Source organism: Mustelus asterias, chromosome 23, assembly GCF_964213995.1.
Source record: "Mustelus asterias chromosome 23, sMusAst1.hap1.1, whole genome shotgun sequence".
Lineage (NCBI taxonomy): Eukaryota > Metazoa > Chordata > Chondrichthyes > Carcharhiniformes > Triakidae > Mustelus > Mustelus asterias.
The window spans coordinates 59,673,854-59,693,995 of NC_135823.1; the positions used below are offsets into that span (position 1 = coordinate 59,673,854).

The 20,142-nt window shown below is 48.6% G+C and overlaps 1 protein-coding gene across 2 annotated transcripts in view; it reads right to left on the reverse strand.

The window, feature by feature from the left end:
• Positions 1-20,142, reverse strand: part of LOC144510824 (neuronal-specific septin-3-like) — a 403,898-nt gene that overhangs the window by 302,631 nt on the left and 81,125 nt on the right. Inside the window, exon 1 of one of the 2 annotated variants that reach the window (XM_078240761.1) lies at positions 6,582-6,871. The exons of the other annotated variant lie outside the window; for it this stretch is intronic. Coding sequence (XP_078096887.1) covers positions 6,582-6,666 — 85 coding nt within the window. The 5' untranslated portion in view covers positions 6,667-6,871. Of the gene's footprint in view, positions 1-6,581; positions 6,872-20,142 lie in introns of those variants that run through there. 2 annotated transcript variants of the gene reach the window in all.

The window sequence follows — 20,142 nt, forward strand, 5'->3', positions numbered from 1 at the left end:
CGTATCTGCGTGGGTTTCCTCCGGGTGCTCCGGTTTCCTCCCACAGTCGGAAAGACGTGCTGGTTAGGTGCATTGGCCATGCTAAATTCTCCCTCGGTGTACTCAAACAGTGTGTGGCGGTTTTGGGTATTTTCACAGTAACTTCATTGCATTTTTAATGCAAGCCTACTGCCTTTTTCTGAAGGACATTAGCAACACAGATGAGGTTTTTTTTTTGATGATAGTTTCACAGTCGATGGAGACTAACTTTCAATTCCAGATTTTATTCATTATAATTTAACTCGCAACATCTGCCGTAGTGGGATTTGAACCACATATCCCCCTGAGCATCGGCCTGGCGTCTCCGCATTACTAACCCACTGACATTACCACTGCGCCACTCCAGTGGTAGGTAGGGAGATGCATAACCATAGGCGGTAAAGGGGAGGGTAGGGGGGGATTGGGCGGGTGGGGAGAGGATGGGGGGGGGGGGGGGGGGGGATGGAAGAACTGTGTGAATTCAGTGTTCGAACCATTTTGTGAAGGGGCTGTAATGACGTCAATCAGGCCATTGAGGTTGGCCTATTGGAGTATGAACTCCCTGATTAAGGAGTCAATTGATGGGCCAATCAGGGAGTCTTTTCCTTGTATTTAACTGGGAGTGTCAGTTCCTCTGGCACTCCCGAAGGTAGACTGCTGACTGATAGCACTCCGTGTACTGCTGTCAGAATTGTAATTAAAGGGATTCTGGTGAAGGGACATCTGCCTCCGAAGACTTATTACAGGGGCATTGGCGGTTGGATTCACCAATCCCTCGCCAGAGGTAAGGAAGGAAATTCTAGGAATCCTCACTGAATTTCAAGGCCATGTTCTTTGTACCATTTGTCACAAAGTCAACAATTTTACCACCCTGCCTGCCAGAGGGGCAGACAATGGGGAGGTCCGTTGACCTCCGTAAGACCATAAGATATAGGACAGAATTAGGCCACTCAGCCCATCGAGTCTGCTCCGTCATTCAACCATGGCTGATATTTTTCTCACCCCCATTCTCCTGCCTTTTCCCCTGATGCGCTACTCAAACACGAGGCCTGAAGCTCAGTAAATGAAAGGCTTTTATTTACGGTAATGAAGCTGCCAGAACTTATATACACTATCCCAGACTGAAGGGGTCCCGGCCAGAGCAGGGACTCTTATACCTCTCCCAGGAGGCGGAGCCCGACTGGGATGTGCCACAACACTACAGTACAAAGGTGTAACAACCCCACCCTAACCCCAACAGCAACAATAGCACAATCCAACAGTAACATATGTACATCCTTGTAGTCCTGGCCAGCCCCTGGCTCAGTACTATCCAGTGGGAACCAACGATGGTTCACCACATCCCCATAACCCCTGATCCCCTTATTAATCAAGAACCTATCTATCTCTGTCTTAAAGACACTCAATGACCTGGCCTCCACAGCCTTCTGCGGCAAAGAGTTCCACAGATTCACCACGCTCCGGCTGAAGAAATTCCTCCTCGGGCAGTAATTTGCCGTTTTGGGACGAGCGAGGCCATAAAGTCCCACCCCATGGGTGCCAAATTACAAACTGCACTGTAACAGAGCAAGGAGAACAAGTGCATGCAACGCGCACATAATTAAATAATGTCTTTATATTAAACAGTGATGCCATCTACTGAACATTACAATCATTTCACCCCTTCCTTTCATAAAAGGCATAACTTAAACAGTTCTATAAACATCTTCCAAAAGGAGATGAAAATTACTAGTGGGCGGAGCATGGGGGGAATGGAAACAGCAGGAATTGATTAAAGATATGTCATTGTAGTTTCTTGATCTTTTCCAAATCAAAGACAGGCCACAAATTCTCAGTAAACAAAATAAATCATAGAATCCCTACAGTGCAGAAGGGGGCCATTCAGCCCATCAAGCCTGCACTGACCACAACCCCACCCAGGCCATATCCCTGTCACCCCACGTATCTACCCTCCTAACCCCCTCCCGCCTGACACGAAGGGGCAATTTAACACGGCCAATCAACCTAACTCGCACATCTTTGGACTGTGGGAGGAAACCGGAGCACCCGGAGGAAACCCACGCAGACACGGGGGGAGAACGTGCAAACTCCACACAGACAGTGATCCAAACCGGGAATCGAACCCAGATCCCTGGCGCTGTGAGACAGCAGTACTAACCACTGTGCTACCCTAAATGCACTTTTTTTTAAGAAAGGGGCAATATTAATGGTTAAAAAGTGCTAAACCACTCTGACTCTTAGCTAGATTAAAAAAGGTTCATTATAATGGGTGAAGAGGGGGTGGTATTAGTTAAAATCAAAAATTAGTGGTTTTCAAGTGGCATTGTTCACATGTAGTTTGAGGTCTGAAACATGAGGGCTTAGAAATTTGGTGGGTGCGTGGGAGGGCACAGTACAGGCCCCGCAACTGAATCAGAAGGCCTGAGGAGGGCTCGATAAGGAAGACAGAGGAGAGGATCGGATGCTGGAGACTGTGGGAGGCTAGATTGGAATGGGTACAGGAGGCCAGGGGTCTGTGGGAGGCCAGGTTGGGGAAGACAGGAGGTCAGGGACTGTGGGAGGCTAGGTTGGAGGGGGACAGGAGACTTAGGGGTCTGTGGGAGACTAGATTGGAGTGGGGACGGGGAGGCCAGGGACTGTGGGAGGCTAGGTTGGGGAAGACAGGAGGTCGGGGGTCTGTGGGAGGCTGGGTTGGAGAGGGACAGGAGACTAGGGGTCTGTGGGAGACTAGGTTGGGAAGACAGGAGGCCAGGGGTCTGTGGGAGGCTAGATTTGAAAGGACAGGAGGCCAGCGTCCGTGAGAGACTGGGGTGGAGGGGGATAGGAGCCTGGGGTCTGTGGGAGGCTAGGTTGGAGTGGGGACGGGGAGGCCAGGGACTGTGGGAGGCTAGATTGGAGAGGACAGGAGGCCAGCGTCTGTGAGAGACTGGGGTGGAGGGGGATAGGAGCCTGGGGTCTGTGGGAGGCTAGGTTGGAGTGGGGACGGGGAGGCCAGGGACTGTGGGAGGCTAGATTGGAGAGGACAGAAGGCTAGGGACTGTGGGAGGCTGGGTTGGAGGGAGACAGGAGACTGGGGGTCTGTGGGAGGCTACATTGGAGGGGGCTCGGAGCGTGGGGTTTGTGGGAGGCTAGATTGGAGAGGACAGGAGGCTAGGGGACTGTGGGAGGCTGAGTTGGAAGGGTGCCAGTCGGCCGGGATCTGTGGGAGGCTAGGTTAGGGGGTGGGGGAATAGGTGGCTTGGTAGTGGCGGGTGGGGGGGGGGGGGGGGGAGGGGGTAGGGATGCACCAGGGAGCTGCAGTGACCTCTCTTTTGAAAGGTGGAGTTTAATTATGTGGTGAGGGGACCTGTGCAGGAAGAGGTCAATCCTGTTGGAGTCGCAGTTTAGACAACAGGTCAGATCTCAAGATTAAGTTTGTTTTTTTTGAAACGAAATGTGATTGCTGCGGTTTCAAAGCTGCAGATATTTCTGACTCCTGAGTCAGGGCTGGAGTGGGGTGAGGAGGGGAGGGGGTAGTGGGGAGGGGAGGGGGTGGTGGGGGTTGGGGAGAGGGGGTGGTGGGGGTTGGGGAGGGGGGGCTGAGGGTTGGGGAGGGGGGTGTGGGGAGGGACATTCCTCTTGCACATTATTTGCTCCTTTGTACCAGACCTGCTTCAAATGAAGTCTGACACAGAAAGTGTGGTGGCCACAGTAAAGAAAAGTGCAGTCTCGTACCCATATCAAAACACAGATAATGTGGATAAGAGTTTGTAGTTTCAATTCAAACCTGTTCAGCCATATAGTGGGGGTGGGGGGTGGTGGGGGGGGGGCAGCAGCTCACACCCCCCCCCCCCCACCCCCCCGTGGAACTGTTAAGGATCCAGAGGCGAGTGTGAAAATAAGAGGGCTGTTCTCTCAAACCACACTGACTGAAAATAGCAAGTGGTTCAGACCAACTTCCTAACCAGACTTGCAACACAAGCTACTCAAATCACCACTATGATTTGAATCCGCTGCTTTTAACCTGTCGATCCAAGGATTACAAAGCAATCTTGTCGCCAACAGTGCAAAATGCGGCACGGTGGCACAGTGGTTGGCACTGCTGCCTCACAGCTCCAGGGACCCGGGTTCAATTCCCGGCTCGGGTCACTGTCTGTGCGGAGTCGGCACGTTCTCCCCCGTGTCTGTTTGAGTTTCCTCTGGTTTCCTCCCACACTCCGAAAGATGTGCTGGTTAGGGTGCATTGGCCGTGCTAAATTCTCCCTCAGTGTACCCGAACAGGTGCTGGAGTATGGAGACTAGGGGATTTTCACAGTAACTTCATTGCAGTGTTAATGTCAGCCTACTTTTGACACTAATAAATAAACTATTAAAAAAATGTAAAGACGTGGGGCGGAACTTTCCCGTCCCATCCACCATCGGAATCATAGCCAGTGAGACACGAACAATGCAAAGATCCGTTGGCCTCGGGCGGGATTTCCCCGAGGTGAGTGGGGAAATCCCACCCACCATGCAGTGACCTTTATTGATTGGCAAGGGGATCAAAGGTTACAGGGAGAATGCAGGAGATTGGGGCTACGAAACCTACCAGCCATGATTGAGTGGCAGAGCAGACTCAATGGGCCAAATGGCCTAATTCATTGAATCATAGAATCCTACAGTGCAGAGGGAGGCCATTCGGCCCATCATAGAATCAAAGAAACCCTACAGCGCAGAAAGAGGCCATTTGGCCCATCAAGTCTGCACCGACCACAATCCCACCCAGGCCCTACCCCCATATCCCTACATATTTACCCGCTAATCCCTCTAACCTACACATCTCAGGACAATTTTAGCATGGCCAATCAACCTAACCCGTACATCTTTGGACTGTGGGAGGAAACCGGAGCACCCGGAGGAAACCCACGCAGACACGAGGAGAATGTGCAAACTCCACACAGACCGTGACCCAAGCCAGGAATCGAACCCAGGTCCCTGGAACTGTGAAGCAGCAGTGCTAACCACTGTGCTACCGTGCCGCCATCGAGTCTGCACCGACCACAATTCTGCCGCTATATCTTATGGTCTTATAACCGTGTATTTATACAGCCACCTTCAACACAAAATCTCCCAGGGAGCTTCTCAGCAGTGCTATGATGCTGAGAAATTTGACACACAAGCAAACATCCGGGTCAATGAGCAAAAGCTTGGTCAAAGAGGTTCAGGGTTTGAAGAGCGTCTCGAGGGAAGAGGGCGAGGTGACGGGTTTAAGGAGGGAATTGAAGAGCTTTAGGGCCCTGGCAGTTGAAAATATGCCATTCATTGGCAGAACAATTAAGACTGGGGTTATTCAGAAGGTCAGAATTAGAGTACAGAAACCTTGGAAGAGTTCGGAGATCGACAGGGTAGATTCAGAAAGAATGTTCCCAATGGTGGGGGAGTCCAGAACTAGGGGGATAGTTTGAGGATATGGGGCAAATCTTTTAGGAGGTGAGGAGAAATTTCTTCACCCAGAGGGTGGTGAATGTGTGGAATTCACTACCACAGAATGTAGTTGAGGCCAAAATGTTGAGTGATTTCAAGAAGGAATTAGATATCGCTCTTGGGGCTAAAGGGATCAAGGGATATGGGGGGGAAAGAGGGCGGGGATCAGGATAATGAGTTAGATGATCAGCCATGATCAAAATGGTGGAGCAGGCTCAAAGGGCCGAATGGCCTACTCTTGCTTCTAGTTTCTGGCTGGAACTCTGCCACCTCGCTCACTACAGAATCGGCGCGGGCGAGGGTCCAACAACGGAAATCTCCGTTGACCTCGGGTGGGAATTTCCAGTCTCGCCCGAGCGAGGCCACAAAATCCCGCCCTCCATCTTTCGATGAAAGAGATTAAGTTGGGGGGGGGAGGGGGTAATGGAATAATTAGAAAATGTGGCTGGGAAGGTGGACAGCGCAGTCGATCGCATCGGTTTAAATAAAAATCACTTCAACCTGAATAAACCGTCTCTTCGATTTCCGGCAATGAAATGACACAAGAAGTGTAGAAAATCCCATTCATTCCCTCTGATAATGTGCCAGACAGTCTTATCAGAAATCTTGCAAGAAACACATGCAGTGGGATACTATGGGCTGACTCAGACAACAGCAGAATTCAACAATACAATTTTAACGTGCCTGTGTTACACGATCGTTCCGTGCAGTATTGTTAAAGACGTTTTTTTTTATATAAACCCAGCCTGATGTGCTGCTTGAAGCGAAGGATCTATTGGAAATAAATCGCGCTGGTCTTGGTAACCCAGTGCTGTTATTAATCTGACAGTTTGACAGAGTAGCTTTCTTATATTCTCACGATCAAAAGACAAAATGAAACCTTCACACCATGTGGATCTTTCAATGTACAGCTGAAAGTTCATTCTTAATCGTGACTTCCTATTTATCAATGCTATGGAACCGTTACATTATTCCATAGCTGGTAACTGTCTACTGAAGAGGACAGCAATAGCCAAAAATGTAACCATACAGCCGTTTAATCTCAATACTATTTCCGATTGTGATCCGACACACACACACACACACACCACCCCTCTCTATTACCCATTCTCATTTCTTACCCTCGACTTTTTCACAGGGTCGGTGAAGTGCCGTGACATTTAATTTTGGAAAAACCTGATGCAATCCGCCAAAATCCCGCAACATCGACCTCCCGCCCCTCCTCCTCCTAGGTCTGAGGAAACACAGTAAACCACACCCGAATTAGTCACAGTGATTTTGCCACTTGCTTCCAGGAAACAGGAGCAGAGAATCTCCCCACACAGCTGCCAAATCGACCGTTATCACCCCTCTGCTGACTCGGATTTCAGATTAAAGGGTTGCAGCATGAAGCAGAGGAAGGAGTCGCACCAGCTCCTTTTCTCACTGCTTTGGCACGATCGTCACGCTGCCTTTTAGCTCTCCCAGATTTCAGATTGAGCCCGTTTCCTACTCTTCCCCCTCTCAAAGCAAAAAGAACAATTGATTTTTCTGGGAACACAGTTTCACCAGGAATTTCTGCTGCTTCCAAGTCCCGAAAGATATTGGACGAGAATTTGCATTCACAATGGATTGGGCAGTATCTGCTTAGTTAGGCTTCATCCCCGAGCAGTGCGGTGGCACAGTGGTTAGCACTGCTGCCTCACCGCGCCAGGGACCCGGGTTCGATTCCCGGCCTCAGTCACTGTCTGTGCGGAATCTGCACGTTCTCCCAGTGTCTGCGTGGGTTTCCTCCGGGTGCTCCGGTTTCCTCCCACGGTCCGAAAGACGTGCCGGTTTGCTGCATTGGCCGTGCTGAATTCTACCTCAGTGTTCCGTAAAGTAAAGTTCATTTATTAGTGCCCATGTAGGCTTACATTAACACTCCAATGAAGTTACTGTGAAAATCCCCTAGTTGCCACACTCCGGCACCTGTTCGGGTACACTGAGGGAGAATTTAGCACGGCCAATGCACATCTTTCGGACTGTGGGAGGAAACCAGAGCACCCGGAGGAAACCCACGCAGAAACCCACTACATGGAGAGAGCATGCAGACTCCACACAGACAGTGACCCAAGCCGAGAATCGATATTTTTGCAGGCGGAGTGTGTATGGGGGCGCCTGAGAACAGGTCTAAAAGTCGGATCTGAAACACCCCCAGTTTCAAGTCCACCCAGCACTTAGAATCAAAATGGTAAAATGGTGCCCTTACTGTCCAAAGATGTGTAGGTCAGGGGTAATAGAGAGGTAAATATGTGGGTTAAGGGGATAGGGCAGGGGGTGGGCCTGAGTAAGGTGCTCTGTCAGAGGCTCAGTGCAGACTCGATGGGCCGAATGGCCTCCTTCTGCATTGTAGAGATTCCCTGATTCTGTGTACAGAGTGTTTCAACATGCATCTGCTTCATTCAGCTCTCGGATCGATTCTGATGGTAAAAGCCTGCACTCAGCCCGGGGATTCATGCGCGCCCGCCCCGCTGGGCATTCGGGTCAAATGATCCCCCGGACACTCGCTCCCTTAAAGGGGTTCCCGACTGCACATGTCAAATCAAGAAAGAGAAATAAGGCTTCCTGCTTTCGACTTCCAAATTTATCATTTGAATACATCAGTGCTTCTGGTTTAGTCAAAGCCTAAAGTATGATAAAAAGCAGAAAAATCTTCAAAGTTTCAATCTTCCATTTATTTTTTAACACTGCACCATTAAGCAATTCATTTTCAAGATTTAACTGCACCAAGTTATTATTTTTGTCTTGCTGTTTACACTGAGTTAGCTTCTTGTACAAACACAGTTCAGGCAAATCAATCTTTTCCAACTCTCAGGAGCACATTTAACAGCGTCGTTTAACATTCATGATTTGAACTGGGGGTAAACCATTTCCTGCCGCTTCTGTTCAACAAAGCTGGTCCTAGATTTTATTTAATGAACTCACAATTACGATCGCAGTGATTGGTGAATTTAGCCCACCGTGGCGGCGAACCCCAGTTCAATCTGATTAATAGAATCCCTACAGGGCAGAAGGAGGCCATTCAGTCCATTGAGCCTGCACCGACTCTCTAAAAGAGCATCTTACCCAAGCCCGCCCCCCTGTCCTATCCCTGTAACCCCACACATTTACCATGGCCAATCCAGCTAACCTGCACATCTTTGGACACTAAGGGACAATTTAGCATGGCCAATCCACCTAACCTGCACATCTTTGGACACTAAGGGACAATTTAGCATGGCCAATCCACATAACCTGCACATCTTTGGACACTAAGGGGCAATTTAGCATGGCCAATCCACCTAACCTGCACATCTTTGGACACTAAGGGACAATTTAGCATGGCCAATCCAGCTAACCTGCATATCTTTGGATATGAAGGGACAATTTAGCATGGCCAATCCAGCTAACCTGCATATCTTTGGATATGAAGGGACAATCTAGCATGGCCAATCCAGCTAACCTGCACATCTTTGGATATGAAGGGACAATTTAGCATGGCCAATCCAGCTAACCTGCATATCTTTGGATATGAAGGGACAATCTAGCATGGCCAAGCCAGCTAACCTGCATATCTTTGGATATGAAGGGACAATCTAGCATGGCTCAATTACCTAACCTGCACAGCTTTGGACTGTGGGAGAAAACCAGAACACCTGAAGGAAACCCACAGAGACACGGGGAGAACATGCAAACTCCACACAGTCACCCAAGGCTGGAATTGAACCCGGGTCCCTGGCACTATGAGGCAGCAGTGCAGTGTTACTGTGCACCCCAATGGTGGAAAAGATCAGCATAGTGGGTGACAGACTTGTAACTTCCCATTACTGCAGCACCCTATAAGATGCTGCATCTTATTCTGTAGATACTCTGTGGGCTGCTTAGTCAACATTAGCATAATTGAAGATTGCATATATAGAAAGTCTTTCAGGACGTCCCAAAGTCCTTCACCACCAATTTAGTACTTTTGAATTGCTGTAACGTGGGAAAAATGGTCAGCAATTTGCCCACAGCAAACAGCAACAATGGCCAGGTCATTTGTTCTGGTGATTTTGCCGGAGGGTTAAATAGTGTCCAGGTAAAGTCACCATATCCCCAGATGACCATAGGCCATGATCGCTGGTGATTTAACCTGAGGATCATCACACCTCAGGCGAAGTTGAGGCCTTCATGAATAACCTCAGCCAGTGCGGGAATTGAACCCACGGTGTTGGCGTGACTCTTGCATCACTAACCAACCATCCAGCCAACTGAGCTAAACCGACCCCTCCCTCAACATTGTCCTCAACAATGTCAAGGACAATGGCTCTTCTTCAAAGTAATGCCATGGAATCTTTGATATTCATTTGAGAGGGCAGGTTACAATGAAGTTACTGTGAAAATCCCCCAGTCGCCACACTCCGTCGCCTGTTTGGGTAGCACTGAGGGAGAATTTAGCACGGCCAATGCACCTAACCAACACGTCTTTCGGACTGTGGGAGGAAACCGGAGCACCCGGAGGAAATCCTCGCAGACACGGGGAGAACGTGCAGACTCTGCACAGACAGTGACCCAAGCCGGGAATTGAACCCAGGTGTAGTGACTAGGGGATTTTCACAGTAACTTCATTGCAGCGTTAATGTAAGCCTATCTGTGACACTAATAAATAAACTAAAAAAAAAGCCGAATAAATAAATTAAAAGAAAAGACTGAGCAAAGTGGCACTGGAAAATGCTTCATCATAATATCCAGAGCATCGCCAAACCAGCCGTCTGTGACCACGGCTCACCGTGACGGTGCCAAGCTAATCTCGGCTTTGATCAGTGAGGAGACTCATGGGTTTTCCTGGAGAATGTGATCAGGGATGTGGTCACCTACACCGAGCTCACCAAGCGTAAGACAACCACTGCCTTGGATGTGGTGTACGCTCTGAAATGCCAGGGCCCCACTCTCGATGGATTCAGTGGGTAATAACCTCAACGCTGTCCACCAAACAAAAAACAAGTTAATCACAAAAAGCTAGCATGCAACTTCATCCAAACAGATGACACCTGATAACGTAGCACTTCCCAGGAGTCTCAGCACATGGGCGGCACGGTGGCACAGTGGTTAGCACTGCTGCCTCACAGTGCCAGGGATCTGGGTTCAAGTCCCGGCTTGGATCACTGTCTGTGCGGAGTCTGCACGTTCTCCCCGTATCCGCGTGGGTTTCCTCCGGGTGCTCCAGTTTCCTCCCACAGTCCGAAAGACGTGCGGGTTAGGGTGCATTGGCCATGCTAAATTCTCCTCAGTGTGACCCGAACAGGCGCCGGAGTGTGGTGACTCGGGTATTTTCACAGTAACTTCATTGCAGTGTTAACATAAGCCATCTTGTGACACTCATAAGTAAACTTGTGACACTGCTAAATAGCAAAAAAATCATGATCCTTGCTTTGCACAATATTCTGCCCCGTCTCACTATTAAATAACTGGAAAACCCACTGAATGAAGGTGAATGGTAAAAATGATTTTTGTCAGTGTCAGCTTACAACCTCATTTGTAGCAACATCCGTTTCCAGAAAGACTTCCTCATTGCTACTTTCAAGCACTCTGACTATTCCATTCTAAGCTTTGATGACATGTCCTTTGAAGCAGTTAAGCATAATCTGTGCAGCTATCAAATGTCACACACAGTAACTGAAATTTGGGTTATGAAATGATGCAACCAAAATGATCTGGCTTCAGTTGTCAGACTTTGAGATACAATAAAACCAAATTGGATTGTTACTTCATGCTGGATATGCCTGAAGGGTTATTTATAAACGGTCTCATTACTGCAGCTTTGCACTACAACCCGAATATTACTTTTTTAATCTGCTAGTCACTGCATGGCCCCAGTTTCACTTCCCCACGGAGTCATCACTCCGTTCCCCCCACATTTACCCAAAACATTTCCCCGCTCTGAATTGCCCAAAAGAGAACAAAGAACAATACAGCACAGGAACAGGCCCTTCGGCCCTCCAAGCCCGTGCCGCTCCCTGGTCCAAACTAGACCATTCTTTTGTATCCCTCCATTCCCACTCCATTCAAAGAGGGTTTTTAAAGTTTATTTATTAGTGCTGCAAGTAAGCTTACATTAACACCGCAATGCAGTTACTGTGAAAATCCCCTAGCTGCCACACTCCGGCGCCTGTTCAGGTCACACCGAGGGAGAATTTAACACGGACAATCCATCTAACCAGCACATCTTTCAGACTGTGAGGGGAAACCGGAGCACCCGGAGGAAACCCACGCAGACACGGGGAGAGTGTGCAGACTCAGCACAGACAGTGACCCAAGCCGGGAATCGAACCTGGGTCCCTGGCGCTGTGAGGTAGCAGCCACTGTGCCATCATGGGGGAAATCCCATTCCCCATCGGTCATTGTGCGTTCATCTCTCTATCATATGACAAGGATTAGTGGAGTAATAACGTGGCTTCTTTATTTGAAGACTATCCAGACATAGGCAACTGGGAGACTAAGTATACGCGTCTCTGACCTATTGCTGTGTTCCATCTACAGAGTCATGGGATGGGACATCACATCAACATTGGCACGGTGGTACAGTGGCATAGTGGTTAGCACTGCTGTCTCACAGCGCCAGGGACCTGGGTCCAGTTCCTGGCTTGGGTGACTCTCTGAACGTCTGCACGTTCTCCCCGTGTCTGCGTGGGTTTCCTCCGGGTGCTCCAGTTTCCTCCCACAATCCGAAAGATGTGCTGGTTGAGTGGATTGGCCATGCTAAATTTTCCCTCAGTGTACCTGAACAGGCGCCGGAGTGTGGCGACAAGAATTTTCACAGTAACTGCATTGCAGTGAAGTAAGCCTACTTGTGACACTAATAGATAACCTAAAAAAAAGGCCGAGCAAAGGAGCATTGGAAAATGCTTCATCATAATATCCAGGGTATCACCAAACCAGCCGTCTGTGACCACGGCTCACCGTGACGGTGCCAAGCTAATCTCGGCTTTAATCAGTGAGGAGACTCACGGATTTTCCTGGGGAATGTGATCAGGGATACGGTCACCTACACCGAGCACGCCAAGCGTAAGACAGCCACTGCCTTGGATGTGGTGTACGCTCTGAAATGCCAGGGCCCCACTCTCTATGGATTCAGTGGATAATAATCTCGATGCTGTCCACTAAACACAAAACAAGTCAATCACAAAAAGGCAGCATAACTTCAACAGGTAACAGGGAAGGCAAATGGAATGTTGGCCTTTGTTTCAAAGGGAATGGAGTTTAAAAATAGGAAAGTCTTGCTAAAAGAATACAAGTTCTAGTTAGGCCACGCCTGGAATACTGTGAACAGTTTTGGCGGATTGGAAAACGGCTAATGTTACGCCGCTGTTTAAAAAAGGAAATAGACAAAAGGCGGGTAACTACAGGCTGGTTAGCTTAACGTCTGTAGTTGGGAAAATGCTGGAATCCATCATTAAAGAAGAAATAGCAGGCCATCTGGATAAGAATGGTTCGATTAAGCAGACGCAGCATGGATTCATGAGGGGAAAGTCATGCTTGACGAATTTGTTGGATTTTTATGAAGATGTGACTAGTGCGGTTGACGGAGGGGAACTGGTGGATGCGGTGTTTTTGGATTTCCAAAAGGCATTTGATAAGGTGCTTCACAAAAGGTTGCTGAAGAAGATTGGGTCACACGGAGTTGGGGGTAGGGTGTTAGCGTGGATTGGGGATTGGCTATCCGACAAGAAGCAGAGAGTCGGAATAAATGGGTGCTTTTCTGGTTGGCAGATGGTAACTAGTGGCGTGCCGCAGGGATCGGTACTGGGGCCTCAACTATTTACCATTTATATAGACGATCTGGAGGAGGGGACGGAGTGTAGGGTAACAAAGTTTGCAGACGACACAAAGATAAGTGGAAAAGTGAATCGTGTGGAGGGCGTAGAAGGTCTGCAGAGAGATTTGGACAGGCTGAGTGAGTGGGCGAGGATCTGGCAGATGGAGTATAACGTTGACAAATGCGAGCTTATTCACATTGGAGGAAATAATAGCAAATTGGATTATTATCTAAATGGAAAAAAATTACAACATGCTACTGTGCAAAGGGACCTGGGGGTCCTTGTGCATGAGACGCAAAAACCCAGTCTGCAGGTGCAACAGGTGATCAAGAAGGCAAATTGGATGTTGGCCTATATCGCAAGGGGGATAGAATATAAAAGCAGAGATGTCTTGCTGCATCTGTACAGGGCATTGGTGAGGCCGCAGCTGGAATACTGTGTGCAGTATTGGTCCCCTTATTTGCGGAAGGATATATTGGCCTTGGAGGGAGTGCAGAGAAGGTTCACCAGGTTGATACCAGAGATGAGGGGTGTTGATTATGAGGAGAGACTGAGCAGATTGGGTTTGTACTCGTTGGAATTTAGAAGGCTGAGGGGGGATTTTATAGAGACCTATAAGATAATGAAGGGGCTGGATAGGGTAGAGGTGGAGAGATTCTTTCCACTTAGAAAGGAAGCTGGAACTAGAGGGCACAGCATCAAAATAAAGGGGGGTCAGTTTAGGACAGAGATGAGGAGGAACTTCTTCTCTCAGAGGGTGGTGAATCTCTGGAATTCTCTGCCCACTGAAGTGGTGGAGGCTACCTCGTTGAATATGTTTAAATGGATAGATGGATTCCTGCTTGGTAAAGGAATTAGGGGTTATAGGGATCAGGCGGGTAAGTGGAACTGATCCACTTCAGATCAGCCATGATCTTATTGAATGGCGGGGCAGGCTCGAGGGGCTAGATGGCCTACTCCTGCACCTATTTCTTATGTTCTGATGTTCTTATATAAGGAAAGATATACTGACATTGGAGGTGGTCCAAAGAAGGTTCACTAGGTTGATCCTGGGTATGGAGGGATTTTCTCATGAGGAGAGGTTGAGTAGGTTGGGCCTGTACTCATTGGAGTTTAGAAGAATGAGAGGCAACCTTACTGAGATATATCGGATTCTCAGGGGGCTTGACAGTGTAGATGCCGAGGGGTTGTATCCCTTGTGGGAGAATCTAGGACCAGAGGGTAGAATCTCAGAGTAAGGAGATGAGGAGACAGAGATGAGGAGGAATTTCTTCTCTCAGAGGGTCATGAATGTATGGAATTCTTTACCGCAGAGGGCTGTAGAGGTTGGGTATTAAGTATGTTCAAGGCTGAGATAGAGAGATTTTTAATCAGTAAGGAAATCAAGGGTTCTGGGGATATGGGCAGCACAGTGGCACAGTGGTCAGCACTGCTGCCTCACAGTGCCAGGGACCCAGGTTCAATTCTTGGCTTGGGTCACTGTCTGTGTGGAGTCTGCACATTCTTCCCACATCTGCGTTTCTTCTGGGTGCTCTGGTTTCCACCCACAGTCCAAAGATGTGCGGGTTAGGTGGATTGGCCATGCTAAATTGCCCCTTAGTGTCAGGGGAAGTAACTAGGGTAAGTGCATGGGGTTATGGGGATAGGGCCTGGGTGGGATTATGGTTGGTACAGCCTTGATGGGCCGAATGGCCTCCTTCTGCACTGTTGGGATTCTATGATTTTAAGTGGAGTTGAGGATTATCATATCAGATCAGTCACGATCCGATTTGAATGGTGGAGCAGACTTGATGGGCTGAATGGCCTACGTCTTCTCCTACGTCTTATGGTGACCTTCTCAAGTGTAATGAGAAATGGGCAATAAATGCTAGCCATGCCCAACAGCCCCCACAACCTGGAAATGAACAAGAATCCATAGTAAATTGATGGCAGTTTGGCTTTTGTGGCAGAGAATGTTCGACTGTGGTGCAAGACTTTATAACAGCAATTATATGATTGGCTCAAAATCCGTACAGGCGGCTGGAATAAGGAGCGAGCATCAGAGCGCAGAATGTTACTTGTTGTCTCTCAAATGCTGACGAGAGCAGACTGGGAAATGATGGCATGCATTTAGCAGTTGAACCCTCATTCACCCACAGTCATTCAGTTGGCCGCCTTGTGTTTACAGGTTGGAAAGGAAGTCCAGTCCAGCAAGTACAATCAAGCTTTTATTTGTTGAAAAATCTTGCGCTTAATTGCCTGCATAGTTTTCGGAAAACCCATATTTTGTCAATTAATTGTGGGCAGGGAACAAAGCTGTGTACAGTTCTGGTCACCCTATTATGGGAAAGGATATTATTAAACTAGAAAGAGTGCAAAAAAGATTTACTAGGATGCTATCGGGATTTGATGGATTGAGTTATAAGGAGAGGCTGGATAGACTGGGACTTTTTTCTCTGGTGCGTAGGAGGCATGGGGTGATCTTATAGAGGTCGATAAAATAATGAGGGGCATAGACAAGGTAGATAGTCAACATCTTTTCCCAAAGGTAGGGGAGTCTAAAACGAGAGGGCATAGGTTTAAGGTGAGAGGGGAGAGGTACAAAAGTGTCCAGAGGGGCAATTTTTTCACACAGAGGGTGGTGAGTGTCTGGAAGAAGCTGCCTGAGGTAGTAGTAGAGGCGGGTCCAATTTTGTCTTTTAAAAAGCATTTAGACAGTTACATGGGTAAGATGGGTATAGAGGGATATGGGCCAAACGCGGGGAATTGGGACTAGCTTAGTGGTAAAAGAAAAGGGCGGCATGGACAAGTTGGGCTGAAAGGCCTGTTTCCACGCTGTAAACCTCTATGACTCTATAAGTGAATCGGGGCAGTTTCGGCAGACTCCCTGCGAGAGGCTTGTCTCTGCGAACATAGGAACATACGAAATAGGAGAACAAGTAGGCATTTAGCCCCTTTACCTTGCTACGCCATTCAATAAGATCATGGCTGATCCGTTTGTGTTGAGTTCCACATTCCCATTGACCCCCAATAACCTTTAATTCCCTTGCCTAACTAGAATCTATCTACCTCTGTCTGACAAATATTCAGTGACCCTGCTTCTGAGGCAGAGAATTCCAATGTCACACAACCCCCCCGAGAAAAAGAATCTCCTCATATCTGTGCTATAAGGGCGATCGCTAATTTTAAAATCCTGCCCCTGGCTTTCGGCTGGAATTTTCCCTCTGTTAACATCAGCCAGATTCTCCAGTCCAGCTGCAGTGAAGAGAGATTTGGCTGAGCGCCAAATTCTCCATCCTCGCTTACAGCGCTGGTGGGGCATGAATGGTGGGGAAATTCCAGCCCTAGACTCACCCACCAGAGAAAATATCCTTTCCACATCCGCCTTGTCAATAAAGTTCAGGATCTGATGCACCTCAATCAAGTCACCCCTCACTCTTCCAAATTGCAATGGAAACAAGCCCAGTCTGTCCAAGTTATCCTCGTAAGACAACCCACTCATTCCAGGTATCAATCTAGAACACCTTCTCTGAGCCGCCTCCAATGCATTTACATTCTTCCTTAATTTGGTCTCATTTGACCACCTTGTGTTTCACAGGTTGGAAAGGAAGTCCAGTCCAGCAAGTACAATCAAGCTTTTATTTGTTAAAAACATCTTGCGCTTAATTGCCTGCATAGTTTTCGGGAAACCCATATTTTGCTGATTAATTGTGGGGAGGGGACAAAGTTGTGTACAGTTCTGGTCAGTCTATTATGAGAAAGGATATTATTAAACTAGAAAGAGTGCTGAAAAGATTTACTAGGATGCTACTGTGACTTGATGGTTTGAGTTAAAAGGAGAGACTGGATAGACTGGGACTTTTTTCCCTGGCGCATAGGAGGCGGAGGGGTGATCTTATAGAGGTCTATAAAATAATGAGGAGCATAGATCAGCTAGATAGTCAATATCTTTTCCCAAAGGTAGGAGAGTCTAAAACTAGAGGGCATAGGTTTAAGGTGAGACCTAATGAGACCAAAACTGCACAGAGACCAAGAGGTTTGAGAGAAATCCGTTGCTGGATTCCGAGGAGTAGCAAAGATCTGCCTGCCATCAGGCATAAGAGGGCAGGTTAACTATAACTCCCTTCCTAAACTTCCCATCTTTGCATGGCACCTCCCCAAAGCATCTCCCCAACTCCTCGAGGTCATAGAATCATAGAATCCGACAGTGCAGAAGGAGGCCATTCGGCCCATTGAGTCTGCACCGACCACAATCCCACCCAGACCCTACCCCCGTAACCCCATGCATTTACCCTAGCCAGTCCCCCTGACACTAGGGGGGGCAATGTAGCACGGCCAGTCCACCTAACCTGCACATCTTTGGACTATGGGAGGAAACCGGTGCACCCTGAGGAAACCCACGCAGACACGGGGAGAACGCGCAGACTCTACACAGACAGTGACCCAAGCCGGGAATCAAACCCGGGTCCCTGGCGCTGAGAGGCAGCAGTGCTGACCACTGTGTCACCATGCTGCCCATGGGTTCAACATCTGTGTAAATAGCCCGCCCTGATTCACTTATAGAGTCAGAGAGGTGATAGTTAAATGCTGGTCGAACTTTGCAAACTGCCATTAAACCCCATCAAAATAGCCTTGACATCAAGAGTCTCGCCTACAACAGAGCAAACAATCTTGTAAATATCACACGAGAATTGAAATGTCACAGCCCCATCTGCTCCCAACATATTTTGGAAGCGAACAGCCACAGTATTTATTGAACCAAACTTTCTCAAATTAAAGTTGCCATCTCAAGTTCTGCTGGATCTTGGCAGGGAACTCTATGGTGGATTGGCGTCAGTGGCACCTGGTGAGTTACCTGGCAGAACGGACTGCCCATGCAAATGATTTTTACTGAAAGAAGTAGGATCAGATTGAGGGCAGTATACATTGAATGGAGAAATCGTTCCACAAGATTGCAGGAGAAGCAAGTCAGAGGGGTTTGGACGGCACAGTGGTTAGCACTGCTGCCTCACAGCGCCAGGAACCCGGGTTCGATTCCCGGCTCGGGTCACTGTCTGTGTGGAGTTTGCCCGTTCTCCCCGTGTCTACGTGGGTTTCCTCTGGGTGCTCCAGTTTCCTCCCACACTCCAAAGACGTGTGGGTTAGGTGGATTGGCCAGCTAAATTGCCCCTTAGTGTCAGGGGGACTAGCAGGGTAAATGCATGGGGTTATGGGGATAGGGCCTGGGTGGGATTGTGGTTGGTGCAGACTCGATGGGCCAAATGGCCACCTACTGTACTGTAGGGATTCTATGATAGTGATTCTATGAAACTCTACCTCATCGTCTCTCTCTCTCCTTCTCTCAAAAATTCCAACTCACAACAGCAATATTTAATGATGTCTGCTCTGGGGGTGAGGTGGAATGATTTAAAATTTTTTAAGTTCATTCATGGCATGCTGGCAGGGCCAGTATTTATTACTCATCCCTGAGGGCAGTTGAGAGTCAACCATACTGTTATGGCTCTGGAGTCACATGTAGGCCAGACCAGGCAAGATTTCCTTCCCTAAAAGGACATTGGTGAACCAGATGGGTTTTTACAACAATTGACAATGGTTTCACGGTCATCATTAGACTTTTAATTCCAGATTTTCACTGAAATCAAATTTTACCATCTGCTGTGGTGGGATTCGAACCCGGGTCCCCAGAGCATTACCCTGGGTTTCCTAATTACTAGGCCAGTGACAATACCATGATGCCACCGTCTCCCCCTATAAAAATAGCTCCATGTGATTCCTTTCTGAAGGCGTAAGGCGCGATTGCGAGCACTCTTGCTATTTGCTCTCAGCACTGAGTGGAATTCCCCCATGCCCCTACTGGCAGGGTTCAATGTTGGGCAGTGGGGAGAATTTGGCAGGAGGCCCAAAGATTGGGTTTACTCCGGTGTGAATTTCTCGTGGGATCATCCGTTGGTACCCGCACATGGTGGATCGGGAAACCCGTTGGCACGCTGGCATGAAACTGATTGGCATCCGGTTTATGAGATGCAGCTGAAGGCCGGACCGGAGTCTTTCCGTGCCGCCAATGGGAAAACACGTCAGTCCAGAATACATCTCGAGCAATGTAGCGTGTGGAAGTCAGGACTCACCTGAAGAAGGCCTGTGGCTGTCCCCGGATTTGCGATGGAGGCTGCTGACAATCTTGAACCTTGGAACACCGCAGCAGTGGGTGGGGGGACCTTCCAGCTTCAGTGTCTTCGAAGGAGATCTATCTTCCTGCCTCAGAGTGTTCCTGGAGATCCAACTTCTTTTTGAGGAAGTTCCTCTTCTTTCTTCAGCGGTGGGTCAGTGATGTTGGGCACATTTTAAATATCGCACCCAGATATGGCGGTGTGTCGCGTGCAACCAAGCTCGCCATGCCACGGAATACAGCACTAAACCCCCGGGCGCATAATTGCTTAGGTCGTGGCCGGAAGATATGGCCTGCTTTTCCCTTCAGCTTCCGCAGTGGGAAATGCTCCCCTTCTCCAACCCCCGCCACGGGAGTTACGGGCAGCACAGTGGTTAGCACTGCTGACTCACAGCGCCAAGGACCTGGGTTCGATTCCCAGTTTGGGTCACTAGGTAGATTGGCAATACTAAATTGCCCCTTAAGTATCAAGGGGACTAGCTCGGGTAAATACATGGGGTTATGGGGAAAGGGCCTGGGTGAGATTATGCTCAGCGCAGTCTCGATGGGCCAAATGGCCTCCTTTTGCACTGTAGGGATTCTATGGGCGGAATTTTATTGGCACGTCCGCCCGAGGTTCGTGCGATCCCACCCGAGGCCAACAGAGAATGTCACTTTCCGAGCCTTGCCCGCCCCCAGAATCGGGGCGGGGGTCCCAGTAAAATTCCAGCCTGTGATTCTATAACCACATTTCAGGCAGAT